The sequence below is a fragment of the Fukomys damarensis genome, unplaced genomic scaffold, assembly GCF_012274545.1.
Source record: "Fukomys damarensis isolate Sample0158 unplaced genomic scaffold, DMR_v1.0_HiC HiC_scaffold_33, whole genome shotgun sequence".
Taxonomy (NCBI): Eukaryota; Metazoa; Chordata; class Mammalia; order Rodentia; family Bathyergidae; genus Fukomys; species Fukomys damarensis.
In genome coordinates this window covers 49735738-49756207 of record NW_022900945.1, presented here as the reverse complement: position 1 = coordinate 49756207, position 20470 = coordinate 49735738, and the positions used below count along the sequence as shown (strand labels likewise).

Sequence of the window (20470 nt, the reverse complement as noted above, 5' to 3'; positions counted from 1 at the left end):
TTTTAAATTTTTTTTTTTTTTTTTTTTGGTGCCAGGGATTGAACTCAGGACCTTGTACTTGTGAGGCAGGCGGCAGAACCACTGAGCTAAATCCCTGGCCCGCTTCTGGGTGACTCTTAAAAAAATGGACAGAAATTGATTATAGTGAAAAGGTGACTCACTTCCTTCCAGGCAAAGGCAGACGCTGACCATCAGAGGTCATAATTAGTCTCGAACGCAGCAAACTCTCTAATTATGGGACATCACCTGTTTCCTAATTTTTATAAGAATTGATGATAGCATTGTGAGCTGGGGACATGACTGAGACATTTTACCCTGTGTGGGGAGGATTATTAACAGTGAGATCTGGATAAAAGTCTGACGTGAAGTTACTTAAGTGGTTGATTCCTTGTGAGTTTAAACTTAGTGCTGCTCTTTCCAGACTGCTGTCTTACACATACACACATGCACATGCACCCAGTCATTTTTTAGCCTTGTGTAATTCATCATCAGGACCGATTCCGTAAGGAATGAAACATGTGTCATCACTCTGCAGGGAAGAAAACAAGCTATCATGTCAACTGGCTGTTTTGCGTAGAGAGTAAGATCTTTCCATCCCTTTTGGGCTGAGCATCCTTTCTGTCTCCTTACCTTGTTTAAATATATTGTTACTGCTCTCTCTTTTGCTTGTGTTTTGCTCCCTCCTGTTTCCTTCCAGGGGCTAGCTGAAAGTGTGGGTCATGCAGTTTATTTACCTAAGCATCTATTGCTTGTCCTTGCTCTCAGAAGGGTGATGGGGGATGTAGAGGAAGACAGACACACGCATGATTCTTGCAGCCGGGAGCCCAGGTTTGGGGCGGGGCAGCGGCCGTCACACACACTCTGTGACTGACCCCAGCAGTGACACTGCAGGCACCCTTACCCCTTTGGGTGGGATTCCCGAGGGGTTCAAAAGGCAAAATCTTTTCCTTCTTTTTCTCTCTTTTTTTGGGGTAATACTGGAGATTGAACCCAGGGCTTTCTATCTAACTGCATCCCCAGCCCTCTATTAATTTTTCATTTTGAGACATGTTTTCACTGAATTGCTAAGTGGCCTGAGCTGGCTTGAATTTGTTGTGATGTTCCTGTCTCAGCCTGCCAGAGTGCCTGGAGTAGAAGTGTTCACCAGCACGCCAGGCTGAGAGCCAAAGACTGTAGAGTCATCGCACTTGCGAGGTTGAGGGGACTTTGGACAGCACCTTTCCCACTCACCTTGTTCTCTGTATGAGGAGCCTGAGGCTTAACATAACCAAGCGAATTTCCAAGTGTGACAAAACCGATTGGTGTAGACTGGAGCTGAGAGCTGCTTCTCCAGACTGCGTTAGGCACTCTGAGGATTTACCCCCATTTCTTTGTATTCATGGTGCCAGCCCTTACAGAATGGATGTGGATGTGCGTGAACGTATGTATTGACATAAAATCAGGGTTGAAAAACAGACAGAAGCTTTTGGGCTTCTTTTTTTTTTGAATGTTTAAATTGTATTTTTGAACACTTTATGAATACATGTTTGCAGTTCATGAATTTTGCATTTGTCTGAGGGAGTAGGTACCTTGATTCTTTCTTATTCTCTTTCCCCTCCCCAACAACCTCCTCCCTCTGTCTGTAGGGCCCCCCTTTTCCCATTTTCATTATTATTACTATTATTTTTAGTTCATGTTTACAGCATATGTTTACATTTGTTGTGGGTATTTGGTACATTTACATGACACATCTTACTTAAATTTTTAAACTTCCTCTCTCCCCCACCCGCTCTTGCCCTTAGTCTCTCGGACTACTTCCTATTTGCAAGAGATCTATCCCTGTTTGCTTCTGTCACTCTTTTATTTTGCTGTTTATTTGCACTTGGTGTTATTCAAAGGCCAGAAACCATACCGTTGTTAAGCTTGTGTGTCTAATTTTATTTCACTGAACATTATGTTTCCAGGGTGGATCCATTTTCCTACAAATGTCTCACATCTATCCTTCTTCACGGCAGTTGGAGTTTTGTTCAGGAAGTCCTTTCCTGCATCTGCGACTTCAAGAGCTTTACCTATTTGGTCTTCTAGTAGGTTCATTGCTTTTGTTGTATTATTTAGATCTTGGATCCATCTTGATTTTAATTTAGTACATGATAAGAGATATGAGTTCATCTTTAATCTTCTGCTGTGGATAATGTTTTTCCCAGCCGCATTCACTGAGGAGGCTATCCTCCAAAGTAAATTTTTGGCCCCTTTGTCAAAGATCAAATAGTTGTGTGTGTCTGGGGATGTTTCTGCAGCCTTTGGTCTGTTCTCTTGATCTACAAGGCTCTTTTTATGCCAGTACCATGCTGTTTTTATCACTGTAGCTTTGTAGTACATTTGAAGTTGGGTATTGTGATGCCTACTGCTTTGCTCTTGTTGCTTGGGATTGCTTTTGCTATTCTGGGTATCTTCCAGTTTCATATGAATTTTAGGATTGCTCTCTCTAGTTCTCTGAGTAAAGCTGTAGGTATTTTTGTTGGGATTGCATCAAATCTGTATATCAATCAGATTTAGGAGTATAGCCATTTTGATAATATTTAAAACCTTAGGATTTTTTTTCTGAGGTAGTTTGGAAGACTGAAAAAGGCAACTCTAGATGTACCTTTTTATTTTGAAAAGTTTCATGAAACAAAGCAATGTAGAAATTCTCTAGAGCACAGGAGAGATCTGTCTTGTAGCTCCAAGGGGCTATGGGACATGCCTCGATGGATTCATACAATTTTAGAGATAAAGTGAATGCTGGCAATTATTTGGCCTAGTGTCTATTTTTAGTACACAAGGAAGTTGAGAATCAAAGAGATAATGACTTCTTCAAGGTCTTGCTGTGTAGTCTAGGCTGGTCTTGAACTCACTGGCAGTTGTAACTCAGGCTAGTGTCAAACTCACGGTAACCCTCCGGTCCCTGTCTCCTGGGTTTTGGGATTTCACGTGTGTGCTGTCACGTCTGACACAACTATGTACCTAGTGGCAGAGCCGGTGCTGGTCCAGGGGAAAGGTCTGTGGGCCGCCCCTCTATGGAAAAGACCAGGAACATCTGAAGTCTTGGGAAATTAAAAAGAAATATATCTTTTATTCAAATAAAAGAAACCAAGCTCATAGCTATGAAGTGTATAGTTATATACATACAGTCTATGTATATTTGTATCTAGGGAAGCCTTAGACAAGTATGTATTAATATATAAAATACCTAATATATTAGTAGAAATTATATATACATTTTTGTCCAAGGCTGCTATATGCATTGTGTTTGTCCAAAACTTCTCTAAAACTGCTCTTGACTATCCCTAGGCAGGATTTTTTGGTAGGAGAATGATGCAGGAGAATACAGATTGCCACAGCTGGGCCTGCCCTGGCGCAGCTCACTAAGTGCAGGATGACTCCAGAGTCAGTGTGGAAACCTGGGCCGTGATATGGATCATGGCTCCTGCCTTGTACTGCTGTTTCGTTTAGACTGGGGGGCTTTATCTGGAGCTTCAGCTTAGTTAAAATGCAGGTCTCACCTGTGCTGTTTCTTTCCTCTTCCACAGAGTTTACTGTGCTTGGTACCTCCATCCTTTAGTATGTCGATGTTTGCCCTGTATTCTCAGGAAGCATTTGCCTTCACTTCTTTTCCTCTGCAGAGATTGAACCCAGGGCCTTCTCACTAAGCTACAGCCACAGTCCTTTTAAAATTACTATTATTGAAAAAAAAAAAAAAAAGATTTGAGACGGTTCTTGCTAAGTTGATAAATTCTCTGAAACTTTTGGTCTTCCTGCCTCACCCTCCCAGAATGCTGGGATTATGAGTACATTTGAGCTAATATTTTCAGCTTACTTGTTTGATATTTAGTTTCTGTCGTATGGGAAATTATAGATCATTGTGTTTTTTTTGAGCCCCCCCCCCCACCAATTGTCTTTCCCTTGGGCCATGGTCCTATTTTTTAAGGGAAATGGTGATAGTAAGATACCACATTAGGGTTACACTCTGTAATTTTTTTGGTATTTCCACAGTTTTTATTATTATTGATTTTAATTATTTAAAAAATTTCTTGTTTTATGGTGCTAGGGGGTGCGATATCTTACACATGCTAGCTAAGAACTTGCTCTACAGCCCCAGCTGTCATCTTTGGCTTCAGAGTTGGCAGTAGTGATCCTTTGGTCATTGGATTGCCTTTCTTCTCTCTCTATCTCTCTTTTTTGAATCTCTATTTTTATATGACCCAGGCTGCAGTATAGGCAGGTCACTGTACCAGAGGGAACTCTCCTAGACTAACCCTTGGATTGCCCTTTTGAAATTAAACGTAGTTCATAATAACTGCTCCTAAAATGGCCTACTTTCTGGTAAACAAAGAAGTTACCTAAATAAAATGAACATTTTGGAAGTGTTTGTCCTCATATACAATACTTTAATGCCCTTCTGCCCTTAGAGCAGGGGTCAGTAAAGTTTTAAGTGCTAGATTGTGTTTTGGATTTTGTCAACTAACAGGCAAACTGAAGATCTTAGATAGGTATTTATATTCCCGTTTTAAGTAGCACCATTTGAAAAATGTAAAAGCCAGCATGGTGATACACTCCTCTAATCCTAGTTCTCTGGGAGGCTGAGGCAAGAGGACCTCTTGTTATAGCCCAGCTTGAGCAATTTAATGACTTAGTGAAACCCTGTCTCAAAAAAAAAAAAAAGAAAAGGCCTGGTGATCTATCTGGTGTGAACGCCCTGGGTTCCATCCCCAGTGCCATTAAAAAAAAAAACAAAACGTAAAAGCCAGCCACTGCTCCTGGGCTGACAAGACACAAACAGGTGGCAGCAGATTTCATGTGTAGGTATTTGTGTGCCAATCTGCTTTAGAGCCTAAGGGCCACTTGAAACACTTCGTGCCCTCCCAGAGGAAGGAGTCTAGACTGGAAGAACTGTTCATTTTTTTGCGGGGTGTGGGGTACCAGGGATCGAACTCGGGTCCTTGCACTTGCGAGGCAGGCGCCGGAACCACTGAGCTAAATCCCCAGCCCCGGAAGAACTGTTCTTTGTCAGTATTTAATTTTTTGATAGCCAAATGAAGTACTTGAAACATTTAATGAAATTGAAACAGGAAATCATCTCTGATTCCCTCTGTATTAGCTTTTAGTTAAGGCCACTGGTCTAATTAAGATCATCTATGCAGAAAGCTGAGGTCCTGCTAAATTAACTAATAATAATAACCAAATAAACGAAATAACTGTTTTCATTAACATAAAAGTAGTATATACTCTCAGTTGCTGTAAACATCATGAAAGTTATTGTTTGTGTGGAAAAGTTTTGGGGTGACTTTTGATGGTGATGGTTTTATTAATTGTGTTTTCTTTCAAAAGTTTCTAATCTAGAGGAAAACTGATAAATGAAATCCTGTTCCAGAAGTGGGGCTGGCATTGTTAGTACGTGCACAGGCACCACTGGCGTCATCCATATGGTAAGAGTTTGTGAGCTTTGCTGTTAGATTTAAGAAAGAAGGAGTATGGAAAATAATTATAGAATTGTAGTTTTAAAAGAATCTGTATGGTGTCCAGTGGTATGTTTTCTGCTCTTTCTCATTGGACCTTCCTTTTTGGTTTAGCTGTTCCCATGGAAGTGTAGATTTGATTTCATGAAGCAGACCAAGCACAGATAAAGGAGTTTCTACAGTAGAGGAACATTTAATTTTTAGGACACATGGTTTTGAATGTATACTAATAATGCCAGTATTTATAGAAACTTTCTGTTTCATTCAAGCAGTGTTCATCCATTTCCGGGTGACAGGTCTAGGCTAAGAGTTACTTTCTTTGTGCCATTTCATTGTTTCTCAGTTTTTGTCATTATCACTTCTTGCCCAAAGGAACCTTCTTAAATTCGTCTTTCCATAATCATTCTCACCCTGTGCAATTTTAATATCATTTATGTATGAATATTGTATATCTTTTTAATCTGTTGTGGCTTTTAGAAGACCAGAAACCGTTTTATATCTGTGATTCCTTTTTTATAACTCTGAAGAATTAGTTTTCTTCCCTTTTGGCTATAGTTCTATGTTTTAAGGGAAATAAATAGTTTTGTTTTATTTTTTTTTGCTTTGTTTTGGTCTTGAACTATAGTTAGACACCATTATATTTTTCCATGATGTGTACCATTTTTACTATCTGTGATCCTTAAGACCATTAAAATGAGCTTTATGTAGTATTCGAAGGCATTCTGAAATTATATTTTCCAATTATTCATTAAAAGAATTACACTTCTACCTGAGTGATTACTTTCTTTTCTACTGAAGAGTGATGTATTCAAAGTCTGCAAAGAAGTACTTTGTTGTTGTTTCATATTTTTAAAATATTTTTTTACTCTTAAAGTTTGAAAAAATGCGGATTTTTCTTAGGGCTCTTCCCACATTCAGGTTTGGTTTGATATGAATTGAGTACAATTATTTTTGAACCAGGAATCCTTTCAGATCAAACTAAGAGCTTTTGGAACTGTGGTGTGTCCAGACGTCTTTTGGACTTCAGAACCTTGAAGGTGGTCATTCACTTCCACTGGGAGAGAAAGCTCCCACACTTCTCTTCCTAGCAGTTTTCCTCAAGTTTCATTGCCAGTCTAAAAATCTAGCAGTTCATGCTATTGAGGCCACTTGGTGGAATTTCTGCCAGTCAGGGCTTCAGGCCCATAATGGTTCATGTTGCCGTTATTTCTTCATAGACTAGTAAAAATGCGGAAGAGAGTGAGGACTGTATGTGAGGCTGCGTGTGCACATTTGTGTGCCTCTTACGTTGTGTGTTAGCTAAATTCATATTTTTGAGAAAAATCTAATTTAAAAAACAATCTACTCCAGATGTGGTTGGCCCACGTTAAATGGTTTAGGGGTGAGTGGGGGTTAAGAAGTTCTGTGTACATCAGGAATCTTAATTAGTTTTAAAAATCCTTTGGGTAAATAGCGCAACCCATTCCTTCCCAAACTTCAGATGTAATTAAAGAGTCTTTCTAAGGTGTGAATATTCCATGGGCCCTTGCATTTTGCCCTTTGGCCTCAGTTCAGAATATTAGTGCGGGGAGTGGAACACCTTCTATTGGCCGACCACTGTTTTAGGCAATGGGAGTACGGGGATTTGGCTATCGGGGAAGACAAATAATCACAATAAAGAAAAATGACTGATACAATATGTCAGAATTATGGCAACACAGCAGGTGCGTCTGGGCTGTTTCTCAGAGGAGACACATTTAAGCACAGGCCTGAAGGAATTTTAGGGTTTAACTGAGAAGGTGGGGAGCAATGATTTGGGCCGAATGAACAGCATGTATAAAGGTGTGGAGCTGAGTTATTCGAGCTGGAAGAAGCTGGGTTTGGCAAGAGTGTGGTGTGAAGGGGAGATGGTCTCCAGATGGAGCCATTTCCGGTCTGTTCGATGCAGCATATCACATCAAAATCGATAAAGAATTCAAGAATCATTTTAAGGGGTTGGGGGTGTACTTCAGGAGTACAGTCCTAGCATGAACAAGGACTAGGTTCAGTTCCTAGCACCACAGAAACATCATTTTAATATACCTTTATACTTTAATATTTATAACAACATCTGCATACATTTACTTACAAGCAAGAGAGTGTTTAGCAGTTTGGAGAGTGATTCGTCAGGATTGCAGACCCCTTACAATAATTCTGCAGCCCATAGCTTGGAAGCAACTGGCTCACCTTACTAATTATTACCTATTACTGCGAAGGGTACTTTTTGTAAGCTCCTATGACTCGGGTGTGTTGGTCATGTTTTCATCCCACGCAGATATTTTCTCAGGGTCCTGGGCAGTGAAATATGGTAAGAACTGATCGTGGGCTGGAAGACAGAGGAAAGACTCCTTCCTGTTACAGTAAGGCGCATCTTTCAGCGCTGTTCGTGCGCCCCTGCCCCATCGTCCGAGTGACGACGGAAGGGCCCACACTCAGCTCAGCTTTGGAGTTCTGATAAATGATCCCGAGTGTAAACTGGAAGATAAAGGCATTGGCAAAGTTCTTGGGTCAGTACAGCGTGCTTCCCCGTCTCAGTACCTCCTGACTTCATCTTCCCCAGTGAAGAGAAACTGCTGTCACTGAACAACTTCACACCTGTAACATGGAGCTTCTCTTCTGTTTGGATTTATTAGAATCATTGTGTGTGTGTGTGTGTGTGTGTGTGTGTGTGTGTGTTGCTTTATTCAGAGACGCATAGGAAAACCTGAACACATGGAGCTCCAGAAGATGGTTCCCAGCCTCACAATTCCCCGTGAGGTCCTTTTCCTGTGGGAAACTTTCAGTTTGGAAGCATTCAGCCTAATGTGGGAACCAAGATTAACATTTTCTGAAATACTTACACAAGAAAAGCAGAAATGTTCTGTCCAGGAAGCTGAATTTACATAGTAGAAAAATGGGCTGTCCTGCAGTATTTGGTAGTCTTTGTGTATTATCACAACTATGTGATAAAAAATGTGTGTGTGTGTGTGTGTGTGTGTGTGTGTGTGGGGAGAGAGAGAGAGAGAGAGAGAGAGAGAGAGAGACTGGTTTGTGTACTTGTCTTTGTTTCCTTTACATCAAACTAACAAGGCCCTAGGAAGTGTGTTTCACTGCAAGCAGACGGGTTCCTACTCTCTATATGCCGATACTTTTTTTCTCCCTTCTTTTTGTTTTTCCTTCTTGCTGAGTAAGCTATAATGTTTCCTTTTTTTATTTCTTTTTTCAGAGGAAGGGAGTAGGGGTTGGGAGTGGGAGTAAAAAAGTCAACATGACAGAGCTTCTTTTTCTTCCCCTCTTTATCAGGAAGTTAACTGGAAACCTCTGTGCATTTTGTTGTTGTTGTTTGTTTTTGTTTTAAACCCAAGTCAGTAAGTAGCATAACCCAGTTAGTTGAATTCACACAGAGTTACGGGAGGAGAGCAGATGCTCTGGGTCGGACGGTAGGGTTGGGTCTGCAGGGCCAGCCCAGGCCTAGGGGCTGATTGCGTAGCCTCTGGGGCCCCTAGAAGTTTGAAGCCGCAGTCTTGGGATTTGAAAGTTACATAGGAACTTTCACTGGTTACAGCTAGCTTTGGCTGTTAGCAGTTATTTTTATCTACTTTAATAGGGGGAGCGGGGGAAGGGGCAGGAAACCAAGCTGGCATTATGGTCACAGGAAAGAACAGGCTGATTTGGGGCCTTTCAGACTGCAGACCTTTGTTACTGACCGATGCTTAATTTGGTTTCTGGATTCTGTTAGTTTTTCCCCCTGCCCTTACCTCATTTACCTTAACGACAGCTTCCCCCCTCTGGAGCTCAGCTAGGCAGGCTGCCACCGGGGATTGGGGGCCGAGAGGCCCAGAGCAAGAAGAAAGTGGGTTGAAAGCAGAGTTAGTTCTGTTTGAGGAATTTTCTGCTGGAAACCAGCCCAGAGGGAGTAGAGAGGAGCACTAATGAGGAGCAGCTGCAGGGCCGAGGCACCCACATGAGACACCCCCCCATTCCACATTCTGTGTAGTTTTTTAAAAATCATGATTTTGAAATAGCTGTTTTGTGAAGCACGCCTCTCCTTTTTTTCTTCTTCTTGTGTGTAGTGGGATTTTGCTTTGTTGTTGTTGTTCTTTTTTTTAATGACCAAGTTCTTAGTTCAAAAAATAAACCCAAAAAACAAACAAGCATTAAAGACAGAGCAGAAGCAAAGCCCTGGACACAGTTTGGGCTCACCCTGCTGCTGCAGAGCGTTCCGTGCAGAAAACAAGGAGAGAGAGCCCTGCCTTTTATTTGGAAAAGGGGCTTATTTCCTGCTCATACTTCAGTGGTCTTGGAGCTGACACAAGCTGGTACACTGTTTTAAGCTTTTCTCCACACGAGTGGCTATTCACTTAGGAAACTTGAAAGAATGAAATTCTCTGTCCTCTTATTACTAGGGAGGCTGATCCTGAGCTGCGGCCATTGCCAGATAGCGTGGAATTGCTTGCTATTCACATCCCAGCTTCGTTGAAATCAGTAAAGTGGCTACATGTAAACTAATCCAGGCTGCTGGTGACGTGTGAGAGGTGGGGTCTGGTTTTCATCAGCTTCAGTGGGGGAGTGGGCGGCTGTGTAGGTATCGTTGCAAATGGAATGTTTTCCAGTTCTGTGAGGAGAAGTCCTTTATTTTTCTCCCTCCTTGGTTTCATTTCTTCTTGTGTGTATTTGAACAGTAACTGCAAAATGGCAGATCCTTAAGGAGAAAGTCAGGAGCATATCCGTATGGGCCTCAGAAGGACTCATACGAGTTTATGGGATTATGAAGCTTTCCCCCACACTTTCCCTACATTCCCATTCTCACCTGTGAGCTGTGTTCTTTCAGGATTCCAGAGTGAGGGAAGAAGGTCCAATAGAGGGAAATTGCAGAGAATAATTAAATGACTGATAAATTCCTCACAGGAGGTAGGCATGACATTCATATAATTTTGGGAACAAAAGGCAGCTGTTAGAGTTAATTGTCGATTGTTTTTGAAAACCTTTTACATATAGCTCTTTGGTTCAAGTAGTAAACTATTTTTCAAACTATATGCTGGTAACTTAATGATAAATGTGTGAGGGAACTTGTGTGCTTATCTAGTCATCTTTCTTAGCCTCTAACCAAGCTTAATTTGAGTTTTATCAAGCAGAGACCTATTTAAACTCTTGTTTTCAGGCAGAGGATGGCTTCTCACTTACACTTCTAGGGTATGTGGTAACCTTTGTTATAGTTGAACGGCGATATGTGAAACTGAAAGACCTCCTGCCTTGGGAAACAGGGGTCCTTTATTTCTGACTATCCCACTCCCCTGTTGTCCCCTGTCCACATTTCTGCTTAGTGTCTTGGAGTATGAAGGATAATCCTGCACCTCAGGACTCTTAGGTTTGATTTGGCCAGTGTTCTCCCAGACAGAACACAGTGTAGAGTTGGAAGGGGATTTTTTAGCAGATTTGGATTGGGAAACTGACCTTATCCACCACGTGAAATTCAGCCTGCTTTGGAACCAGTTGCTTAGTGGCATATGATAGTCAAGGAACCTGCACAAGGCCTCAAGCCATGTTCTTCCCCTCAGAAACTGTCTAAATGGAAGCTTGAGAGAAACGTGGGAAAGACAGACAATGGCTCATGTGAAGCAGAGCCAGTGATTAGAAACAGGACAGTGAGATGAGAGGGGTCAGAGATGGGCAGGTGGGCTGACGGCGACTTACTGAAGGACGTAAGAGATTTTGAGCAGGTGTTTGAAAGAAGCTTGGGAAAAAGACAATAAATAGGAAACATCAGATAGGAAGCGTGCCATTTCTCATTGGAATTCACATTTTCTTTATAGGGGTCAGTTGACAAAATTGTGGCAATAACCTGGAGTGTTTGGGTTCGGATGTCTCAGTAGCAGGAGTAGGGTAGGTAAGAAGGGCAGAGATTCTTAGGAAGTATGCTAGTTACCAGGCAGAAGAGCGACACGATCACAGTTGTGTGCAAGAAGGATGAGGAGTATTGTTTCCACAAGGAGTTTCCAGGCTGCTCATGCAGAGTGGTGTGGATGGAGTGCCGGTGTGATTAGGGTGCTATTGGTGACTTGAGTAGATGCTGGTGTTTGGGGCAAGTCTTAGCATCATGCTTTCATTGAGTGCTGTTTTATTAGAAGTTCTAGGTGAAGATAGGGATAAGTCTATAGATGATGCAAAGCTGGGGAATTTGCTAGATTCACAAACAATAGACTTGTGGAGCTCCCAGCTTTGGTGTCTTTGATCAGGCAATAGGGGTTCAAACCAGTTTTGGAGATGAGGTGCAGCGCTGAAATTCTATGAGTACATGGATATACTGTAAAAGTTGTCGTAGCCTTAGGGTAAAGATTCAAGATGTGACAATTTTTAGAATGAACAAATGACAGTTCAAATTATGAAATGTTTGAATATAGGATGAGAAAAATGCAGCATAAATGTAGCTCACGTGGAAAAGGTTTAGAGCTGTTTAGCTGCACATAATACTTTGTGGTTTCTAAGAAAGTAAACACAGTACTTTGCACATACACTAAGAGAGTAAACAGAGCTTCAGAATGAGAGAGTAGAAACGTGTTCTGATCAGGAGGCAGTGGTCTGATTCTGCGCTGCTCAGGTGAGAATGCAAGTGTTGGGTCTTTTTCTGTTTTGGACGCCATGTTTAAGAGTTTCCTTGATGAAAGGGAATCATCTATAGCTGTAAAAATGCCTGGCAAATGTTGATATGTAGTGAATGCTTAAAAATGTTGGATTATCATTGTTGTTGACATTTTAAGTGTAGAAGAGCCACTACAAAGGCTGTGGGAGTTTGGAAATAATTTCACACCGAGGAATAATTTTGTGCTAAGTAACAATCCAAACGCACTGAATACTGGGATGAGAAGAATTTAGAGAGTCTACAAAAATGTCTTTAGATTCTTTTTTGTATTTTGAGACAGGATCTTGCTCTATAGTTCATTCTGGTCTTGAACTCGCTCTGTAGCCCAGGCTGCCCTTTGACTTATCCTCCTGCCTCAGCCTCCTAAGTGTTGGAATTACACGGGTGTTCCATTATGCCTGATACTGTCTTTGGACTCTTGAAGGTCTGTCTGTAAGAGAAGCAGAAGGCTCGCTCCTTTATGTTCTTGGAAGACAGGGAGGGCCAATAGGTGGAAATTATAGAAAAGTTTTTTAAAAAATTTTGTGTCGTGTAACAAAATTCACGCTTTTAAAATGTAATTCAGTTCTTTTAGTATGTGTATGAAATTCTGGGACCACCACAATTACCTAATTTTAAAACATTTTCATTATTTAAAAATAAATCCTCTACCCCTTAGGAGTCACTCTGCATTTTCCCTTCTCCCTAGCCCTTTGCAACCCTAATCTGCCTTCTGTCTGTGGATTTGCCAATTTTGGACATTTGAATCATACACACGGTCTTTGAAGATCGGCTTCTTTCACTTAGCATGATGCTTTTGTGGTAGCTTCTCACTGTAGCATGTACCAGATCTTCATTCCTTTTTATGACTGAATATTCCATTGCATTTTTATGTATCCATTCATCAGCAAATGGACATTTGGGCTTTTTTACCCCCTTTGGCTATTTTGAGTCACACTATGCAAGTTGCTGTACAGACACACATTTTTAGTTATCTTGAGTATGTGCCTCGGAGAAGCAGCATAATTTTAAGACTTAAGAAAGACATTTCTGGCAATGCAAAGGTTGAAGACTTCCATTGAAGCAGTGAGCCAGAACAGTAGTTCACTTACTGATATTTACTATGGTGCAAAGTGGTGTTAAAAGTGCTTTGCAATGATTTAAAAACCCTACAAGGGTATCAGCAAATGGACATTTGGGCTTTTTTACCCCCTTTGGCTATTTTGAGTCACACTATGCAAGTTGCTGTACAGACACACATTTTTAGTTATCTTGAGTATGTGCCTCGGAGAAGCAGCATAATTTTAAGACTTAAGAAAGACATTTCTGGCAATGCAAAGGTTGAAGACTTCCATTGAAGCAGTGAGCCAGAACAGTAGTTCACTTACTGATATTTACTATGGTGCAAAGTGGTGTTAAAAGTGCTTTGCAATGATTTAAAAACCCTAAGAGGGGGGCTGGGGATTTAGCTCAGTGGTTCCACTGCCTGCCTTGCAAGCGCAAGGACCCAAGTTTGATCCCTGGTACCAAAAACAAAACAAAAAAAACCCAAAACCCTACAAGGACACAATTATTAAAAGTTTTTTTTTTTACAATGAGGAGGTTTAGTCCTTTGTCCAGATTACCCATTAAGCAAATATTCTGAATGGTGGAACTGGGTTGGAAATCCAGGTGGTCTGTTGGTAGAGACTGTGCTTTTAATAGCAGGAACAGTAGGACCTTCAGGCACTTACTAATTCTTCATGTGAAGCACCAAGCTGCATGTTGTTTTCAAGAAGAGACCTATGATCTTCTTTGGGGAATGCTTTAAAAATTATTATTTAATTGGATAGAAATTTCCTTAGGGTGCATTGAATCCTCAGCTCCCATTATTCCAAAGATGGATGGGAGTGTAGGAAGAGTGGCTTTTAAGGTGATTAGAACTTGTGTCAAAAAGGAAACCGATGTCTTATAACTCTTTCAGGAAGATACCTGCACGGGGAATAGCTGGACCAAATGCAATTCCGGATTTTAGTTTTTTGAGGACTCTTTGTACTGATTTCCATGGTGGTAGCGCTAATTTATGTGTAGAAGCATTCCTTGTTCCCCACAACCTCACCAGCATTTTATTATTTGGTTTCTCGATGATAGCTGTTCTTTCTGGGATAGGGTAGAATCTCAGTGTTGTTTTAATGTGCATTTCTCAAATGGCCAGCAATGTTGTGCATTTCTTCATGTATTTATAGGCCATTCATACTTCTTTTGAGAAGTGTGTGTTCATTTCACTTGCCCATTTTTTGGTTGGGTCTTTTATTTTGGGTGGGTGGCTAAGTTTTTTGAGCTTTTTATATGTTCTAGATATTTGTTTTCTGTCTAAGGAATAGCTAGCAATATTTTTGCCCATTCTGTGAGTTGTCTCTACCCTGTTGGTTTTTTCTTGCTGTCAGGAAGCTTTTTAATTTGATAGGACCCCACTTGTTGGTTCCTTGTACTATGTCTTGTATGACAGTGATATGTGCACTGTGTGTATAGCCACACGATTCAAGATGGCTGAATCTTGAAAGTGGCCAATGTGTCCCTTAACAGATGAACGGACAAAGCAGATGGGATATTTACATATAGTGGAGTACTACTGCGCCAGAAAGATGCATTTAAGTCATTTATGGGAAAACAGATGCCCCTTGGAACCGTAATGTTAAGTGAAATAAATCAGGCACACACGTTTAAATATAACATGGTTTCTCTTATATGAGAAACCCAAAAGATAAAGAACAAAATAAATAATAGATAATAGCAGGTAGAGAGATAAAATCTTCTCAAATGGGGGGCAAGAGATTGGGGGGGTGGTACAGGAATAGAGGGAATGAAAAAGACTTAGGGTGTGTTATGTACCTGTGTCAGCTCCACACGAGGAATGTAAATGTTATATACTGGAAATGTGTGCTAATACAGCAAAGGAAATTGTGTATGTGAGTGATAAAGTATTGCAGGAATTCAGCTAACGAGACTTGTCAGAACATAGTAATAAATTATATATAATTTAAAGCGATTAACTAAAAGTGACTTTCAGTTGTGACTGGAATCCTTAGAAAATTGGAGGAATTAAAGTTGCATGGGAAAATGATCTCTTTCCAAATGTTTCGCTTCAAGTATTGGCAGGACATAGTAAGGTCCATAGATGACTTCTAGAAAGCTAAACATATGGGCGGAAGCAGTGTGTTCTGTATCTGTTGCATTTAGGGTGGTGTTTGGAACCGAGTGAGTAACACCAGCGCGTGAGAGACGTGCAGTGCGGCCCAGAAATAAACTTCAAGGTGGCTGCAACTGATGGGGAAGAAGAAGAAACAGTGATCTAGGTGAAGACTCTGCCAGGCTTGCGGGGAAGCAGAAGGAGTCACAGAAGCTAGGGGAAGAAAGGTGAAAGTGATTCGTGGAGTGGCCAGCAGTACCTTCTGCAGCAGAGGGAATTTCCTGATGGTGAAATCTCAAATGAGCGCACTGAACGTGACAGCGGGAAAGTCCTTGCTCTTAGGGTATGGTTTCTAAGCAATAAAGTGAGAAAGTCATGCTGCTGGAGACAGGTAAGTAGATGGAGAAGAGCAAGGAGGGTGCGTCTCACAAGGTGGTAGTTGTATCTCAGGGTTATCTGACTTAGGAGTGAAGCCCTAAACAGTTTGCACAGTGGCCTGAAGGCCACATCCACATCCACGTTGCAGTGTTGCTATTTTCTGCGACTCTTTTATTCTTTAGCGTAGTAACAGTTCTCTGCCACCCCTCGCCATACCTTGATTACCAAGACTGCTCTGTCTTAGGGCCTGTCCGTTTAGTATTCCTTCTGCTTTGTATGCATTTCCCTTGGTTACCTACGTGGCTATTCCGGCACCTCATTCAGATCTGACTAAAATATTGCTCTCACAGTGAGACCTTCTCTGATTCTTTTCTTTTCTTTTTTTTTTTGTTTGTTTTTTGAGACAGGGTCTCACTATGTAGTTGAGACTGACCTGGAGCTCACTATATAGCCCAGGCTGGTCTTGAACTCACAGCGATCCTCCTGCCTCAGCCTTCCAAATGCTGGGATTACAGCCGTGTGCCACCACGCCTGGCCTCTTCTCTGATTTTCTATTTAAAACTGAAAATTTTCTCTCTACGTAGTCCAGGCCCCTATCCCCAACCTTATCCCTTCCTATTTATTATTCTTTATAACATTTACTCCCTCTAACATGTTATATATAACTTTTACCTATAAATCTTGTCTGTGTTCTCCTACTAGAATTTAAACTCCATGAAGGCAAGGGCTTCACCAGTGTAGTTGTCCCCCAGTACCTGTGGGGAATTGGTTCCCGGACTCCTCACATATACTAAAATCTGTGGATGCTCAGATCCTTTACATAAAATCTCTAGATTCCTTACAATGCCTACCTGGGTGTGTAAATCCTATGCAGAGTTGTTACATTTTTAGGGAATAATCACCAAATAAAAGCCTGAACATGTTCAATACAGACCCAGTTTTTCCCCTGATTATTTCTACTCTGTTTGCTTGATTGCTTAGATGTGGGACCTGTACACACAGAGAGCTGTTAGATATCTGGCAAACAGTAGGCATTCATTAAATGTTGTTGCAAGAATGAATGAATATCATGGGTTCAGGATCCTTTGTGGAAACAAGCAGGAGAATATTCTCTTCATCATCACTAGCATCGTTATTAATAAGCATATTGAATGCTATTAATAGGCTCCACATAGTGTCTTGTCCGGGGTTGGCAAACTTCTTCTGTGAAGTGCTAGAGAGTAAATATTTTTGTGGGCCATGTGGTCTCACTGCAGCTACTCCGTTTTTGTTGTTGCAGTGGAAAAGCAGCCATGGACCATCTGTAAATGAACGAGCCTGGCTGTGTTCCAAGGGGACTATTTATGGATGCTGAAATTTGATTTTTACGTAATTTCCAAATGCCACAAAGTATTATTCTTTTATTTTTTTTTCCTGTAACCATTTAATAATGTAGAAACCATTCTTAGTTTATTGGCTAAGAAAATGGGCAGTGGGCCAAATTAGATTGGTAACATACACTTTGTCAGTCTCTATTTTCATTGGTTTCTTAAACATATCTTAGTTGAAACTTATTTTTCCATATTTGGTAGGGAGCAACAATGTGGATTAAACCGTCAAAACCGATAGTTCAAAAATTCTTCTGTTTAGTTCCAGAAACTTTAATGTCGTTCCATTTTTGTTTTCCTGGGAACCTTATGTTCTCATTGTGTGCTTATGATGTTAACATTTAAATGAGCTTGCATTCTTTTAGCAGATGCCACATGGTAGTGTTGGGAGCGCTGTAATAGTTTAGCAGAGGGGCTGATCAGAGCCCACCCAAGTTTAGAAGATTTGCCATTATTTACAAGGTGAATAATTCCCATATGGGGGAATCCAGAGTCATCAGCCAGGCCCAATGCCCAGAGGACTGCCCCGTGAATGGGGATTGTGTTAGAGTTCTTAACATCATCCACGACGCATTTTGTGAATAAGCTGCAAGTGCTTTTAATAAAGTAACTCAGGGTTAATTTTAGCAATGCCACTTTGGTATTCTTTGCTCCTTAAAAAAAACAAAAAAACAAAAAGCAAAACACCAAAATTGAAAACTCTCCAAACCCTAAAACAGAAAAAAATCCTAATATCAAATCAAACTGGTTTGGGCAAGACATCATAATTCTCTCCGGAAGCACAGAGAGAAAACTGCTTTTCACTTGCAAAAGTTTTGAATACTCTTAAGGTTTTTCATGTGCTAGATTTTCTTGTTTTCACAACAGACCTTTCATGTAGGTGCCCTCTGTAACTGTTTGAGTGTGAAAGAACTGAGTCCGTGACAGTAAGTAGTTGGTCATAGTACCAGGGCTCCCAACCAGACCTTCTGGGCCTGTGACGCACACATTCTTTCCTTCCTGTCAGCTTCAGACAGTTGATGCTTTCACTGCTGCAAGCGCTGTTCACTGCCTCTTCCTCTGAGTCTGAGACTGTTCCAGCTCTCTTTTCTCTCCTAGCCATTTTGTTGACTGTAATTCTTCTGAACATGCTCCGTCTTGGTCTGCTAGTATCTGGCCTGCCCTTTTTTCTCCATCATTTGATCCTTGGAGACCTCATCCGACCATCAGTAGCTATTGAAATGTCTTGGGTATGATTGGCAAAGACAGGAAAGAATCCAGCGTGACTTCAGATCTGAGTGATTAGGGCCATTAAGACACCAGTGATTGCACATCAGAAGACGTGACGGGGGCCGGGGATTTAGCTCAGCGGTTCGGTGGCCTGCCTAGCAAGCACAAGGACCCGAGTTCAATCCCCGGTACCAAAAAAAAAAAAAAAAAAAAAAAAAAAAAAAAAAAAAGACTTGACAGGAGCTGATTGAGAGGGAGCAGATTTAGAATTTGTTTTAAATGTGTTACTGTTGAGGTAATGGTGGGGACAGCTTTGTAAATTTAGTTTTCTTTCCTCCAAAAAAGTAAAATGGTTAAACAGGTTGAGCCAAGGAGCTGGGGCTCCAGCAAAGTAGCAGAATTGCATAGTTAGAATTAAAGTCTTTGTGTTCCTTTTTCAGGGTGCCATCTAAGCAACTTCATTTATTGTGAAAATGGAGACTTCTCAAGCTTTTTTGAAGCTGTTTAGAGAAAATTGTTACAAATATTACCTAATTTGGGATGGTTGTATATCTTATGAATTAAGAGGTGGCATAAAAAGATTCCTCAGTACCTCAGTGTGGGACGTGTTACAGGATGTTATTCTTGAATTATTTCACTTCACTTTGGTGCTTTGATATTGTATATTATTTGAATTACATGTTGTGATTTTTTATTTGCTTAAAAAAGCTGCCACTTATATATTAACAGATATTAAGGCACTCCTTTGGGCCTTTTCCTGTTCCTGTGCCTCCTTCCCCTTTCTGTTACAGCCTCAACTGTCTGGTTGTAGCTCAGAAAAGTGTATACGGGCCAACTGGTGTTTCAGTGGAAACAAGAGAAAGAAGAACTTACTATTTCTCCATACTTAATTGAGAAGTAGTGTATGATATCTTACATATCGTAATTGGAGGGGTAAGGGGGTTGGTCAAGTCCATGCATTCTGATGTAAACACCTCAGCCGTGTCAAATGGCTTAGTCAGAACGAGAAGGCTAATGGGTTTAAGCAGAGAGTGCGAATAGGGCTCTCCCCAGAGGTGGTCACACTATTCTAGCCTGTACCTACGTGCACAGAGATGCATGTGTCTTGCCTTTGAGAAAGGGCCGTGCTGACTGCTTATGGCAGACCCTGCTGGATAACCCCTCTGGCAGGGATCAGAAGGACCAGGGTGTATGCGATAAGATCTCTGCATGCTCCTTTTCCGGTAGTGGTGGCGTCTCACAGATCATACCTTCGAGTCTTTTGATTCACAGTTTACCGTGTTCTGGAAGAGACTGCATCGTTTTACTGTAAGTTGTCGGGCTTATAGAAAGTCAGGAATTTTAATGGACTCCTCTGTTTTTCCATGCAGGTGTCCAGAGGGCTTCTTGGGAGAATACTGCCAACATCGAGATCCCTGTGAGAAGAACCGCTGCCAGAATGGCGGGACCTGTATGGCCCAGGCCATGCTGGGGAGAGCTACCTGCCGGTGCGCCCCGGGGTTCACCGGGGAGGACTGCCAGCACTCGACCTCTCACCCCTGCTTTGTGACTCGTCCCTGCCAGAACGGAGGCACCTGCCACATGCTCAGCCGGGACACCTATGAGTGTACCTGCCAAGTCGGGTTTACAGGTGACGAAAGGGACCCATGCCCACACTTCGCTACACTCAGCACCTATCTTTATTTTGAATCTTTAGACTTTAAAGTCAGCTTGAAGGGACTCCCCCAACTGTGGTGCACACTTAACCTTGTGATAAAGAATGGGAATATTCTGGATAATTGACCTCAAGCTCCTTCTCAGAGTTTTAAGGGGCTGAGTAGGAGAAATAAGGACCCTAAAATACTTAGATATACTTGACAACTTTAAGAATGCACTACATGTGTTATAACCTCAGGATTGGTGGTCAGAATTAATTCACTAAAGGAAACACACTGTCACTAGGAGAAATGCTATGGATGCTGTTGATTTTTCACTTCTCTAAAATCTTCCTGAGATACGCAGGGCACACTGGCCTTGCTGGTTTTCTGAACTCTTGATTGTTCGTTCCTCTTTTTTCTGCATTGCCTCATCCTTATCCATGCAGTGTTTGTGTTCTCTGGAACAGTTCTGAGCCGTGCCAGTTTTCCCTGGGGAATCTCAGTGTCATTGGTTGCTTCTTTGTCTCCGCAGGTTACCGATGACTCTCACAGTCATCCGTTAGCTGCATCTCTGCCCTGACGCTAAGGCTCGTTCTTCTAACTGCCTGTTACACAGGCTC

At 41.5% G+C, this 20470-nt stretch overlaps 1 protein-coding gene across 1 annotated transcript in view; it reads left to right on the top strand.

The window, feature by feature from the left end:
• The window catches only part of Notch2 (notch receptor 2), a 106181-nt gene that overhangs the window by 9176 nt on the left and 76535 nt on the right, over positions 1-20470 (top strand). Inside the window, exon 2 of the mRNA XM_033758404.1 lies at positions 19584-19843. Within this exon, the coding sequence (XP_033614295.1) occupies positions 19584-19843 (260 nt within the window). The remainder of the gene's footprint in view (positions 1-19583; positions 19844-20470) is intronic.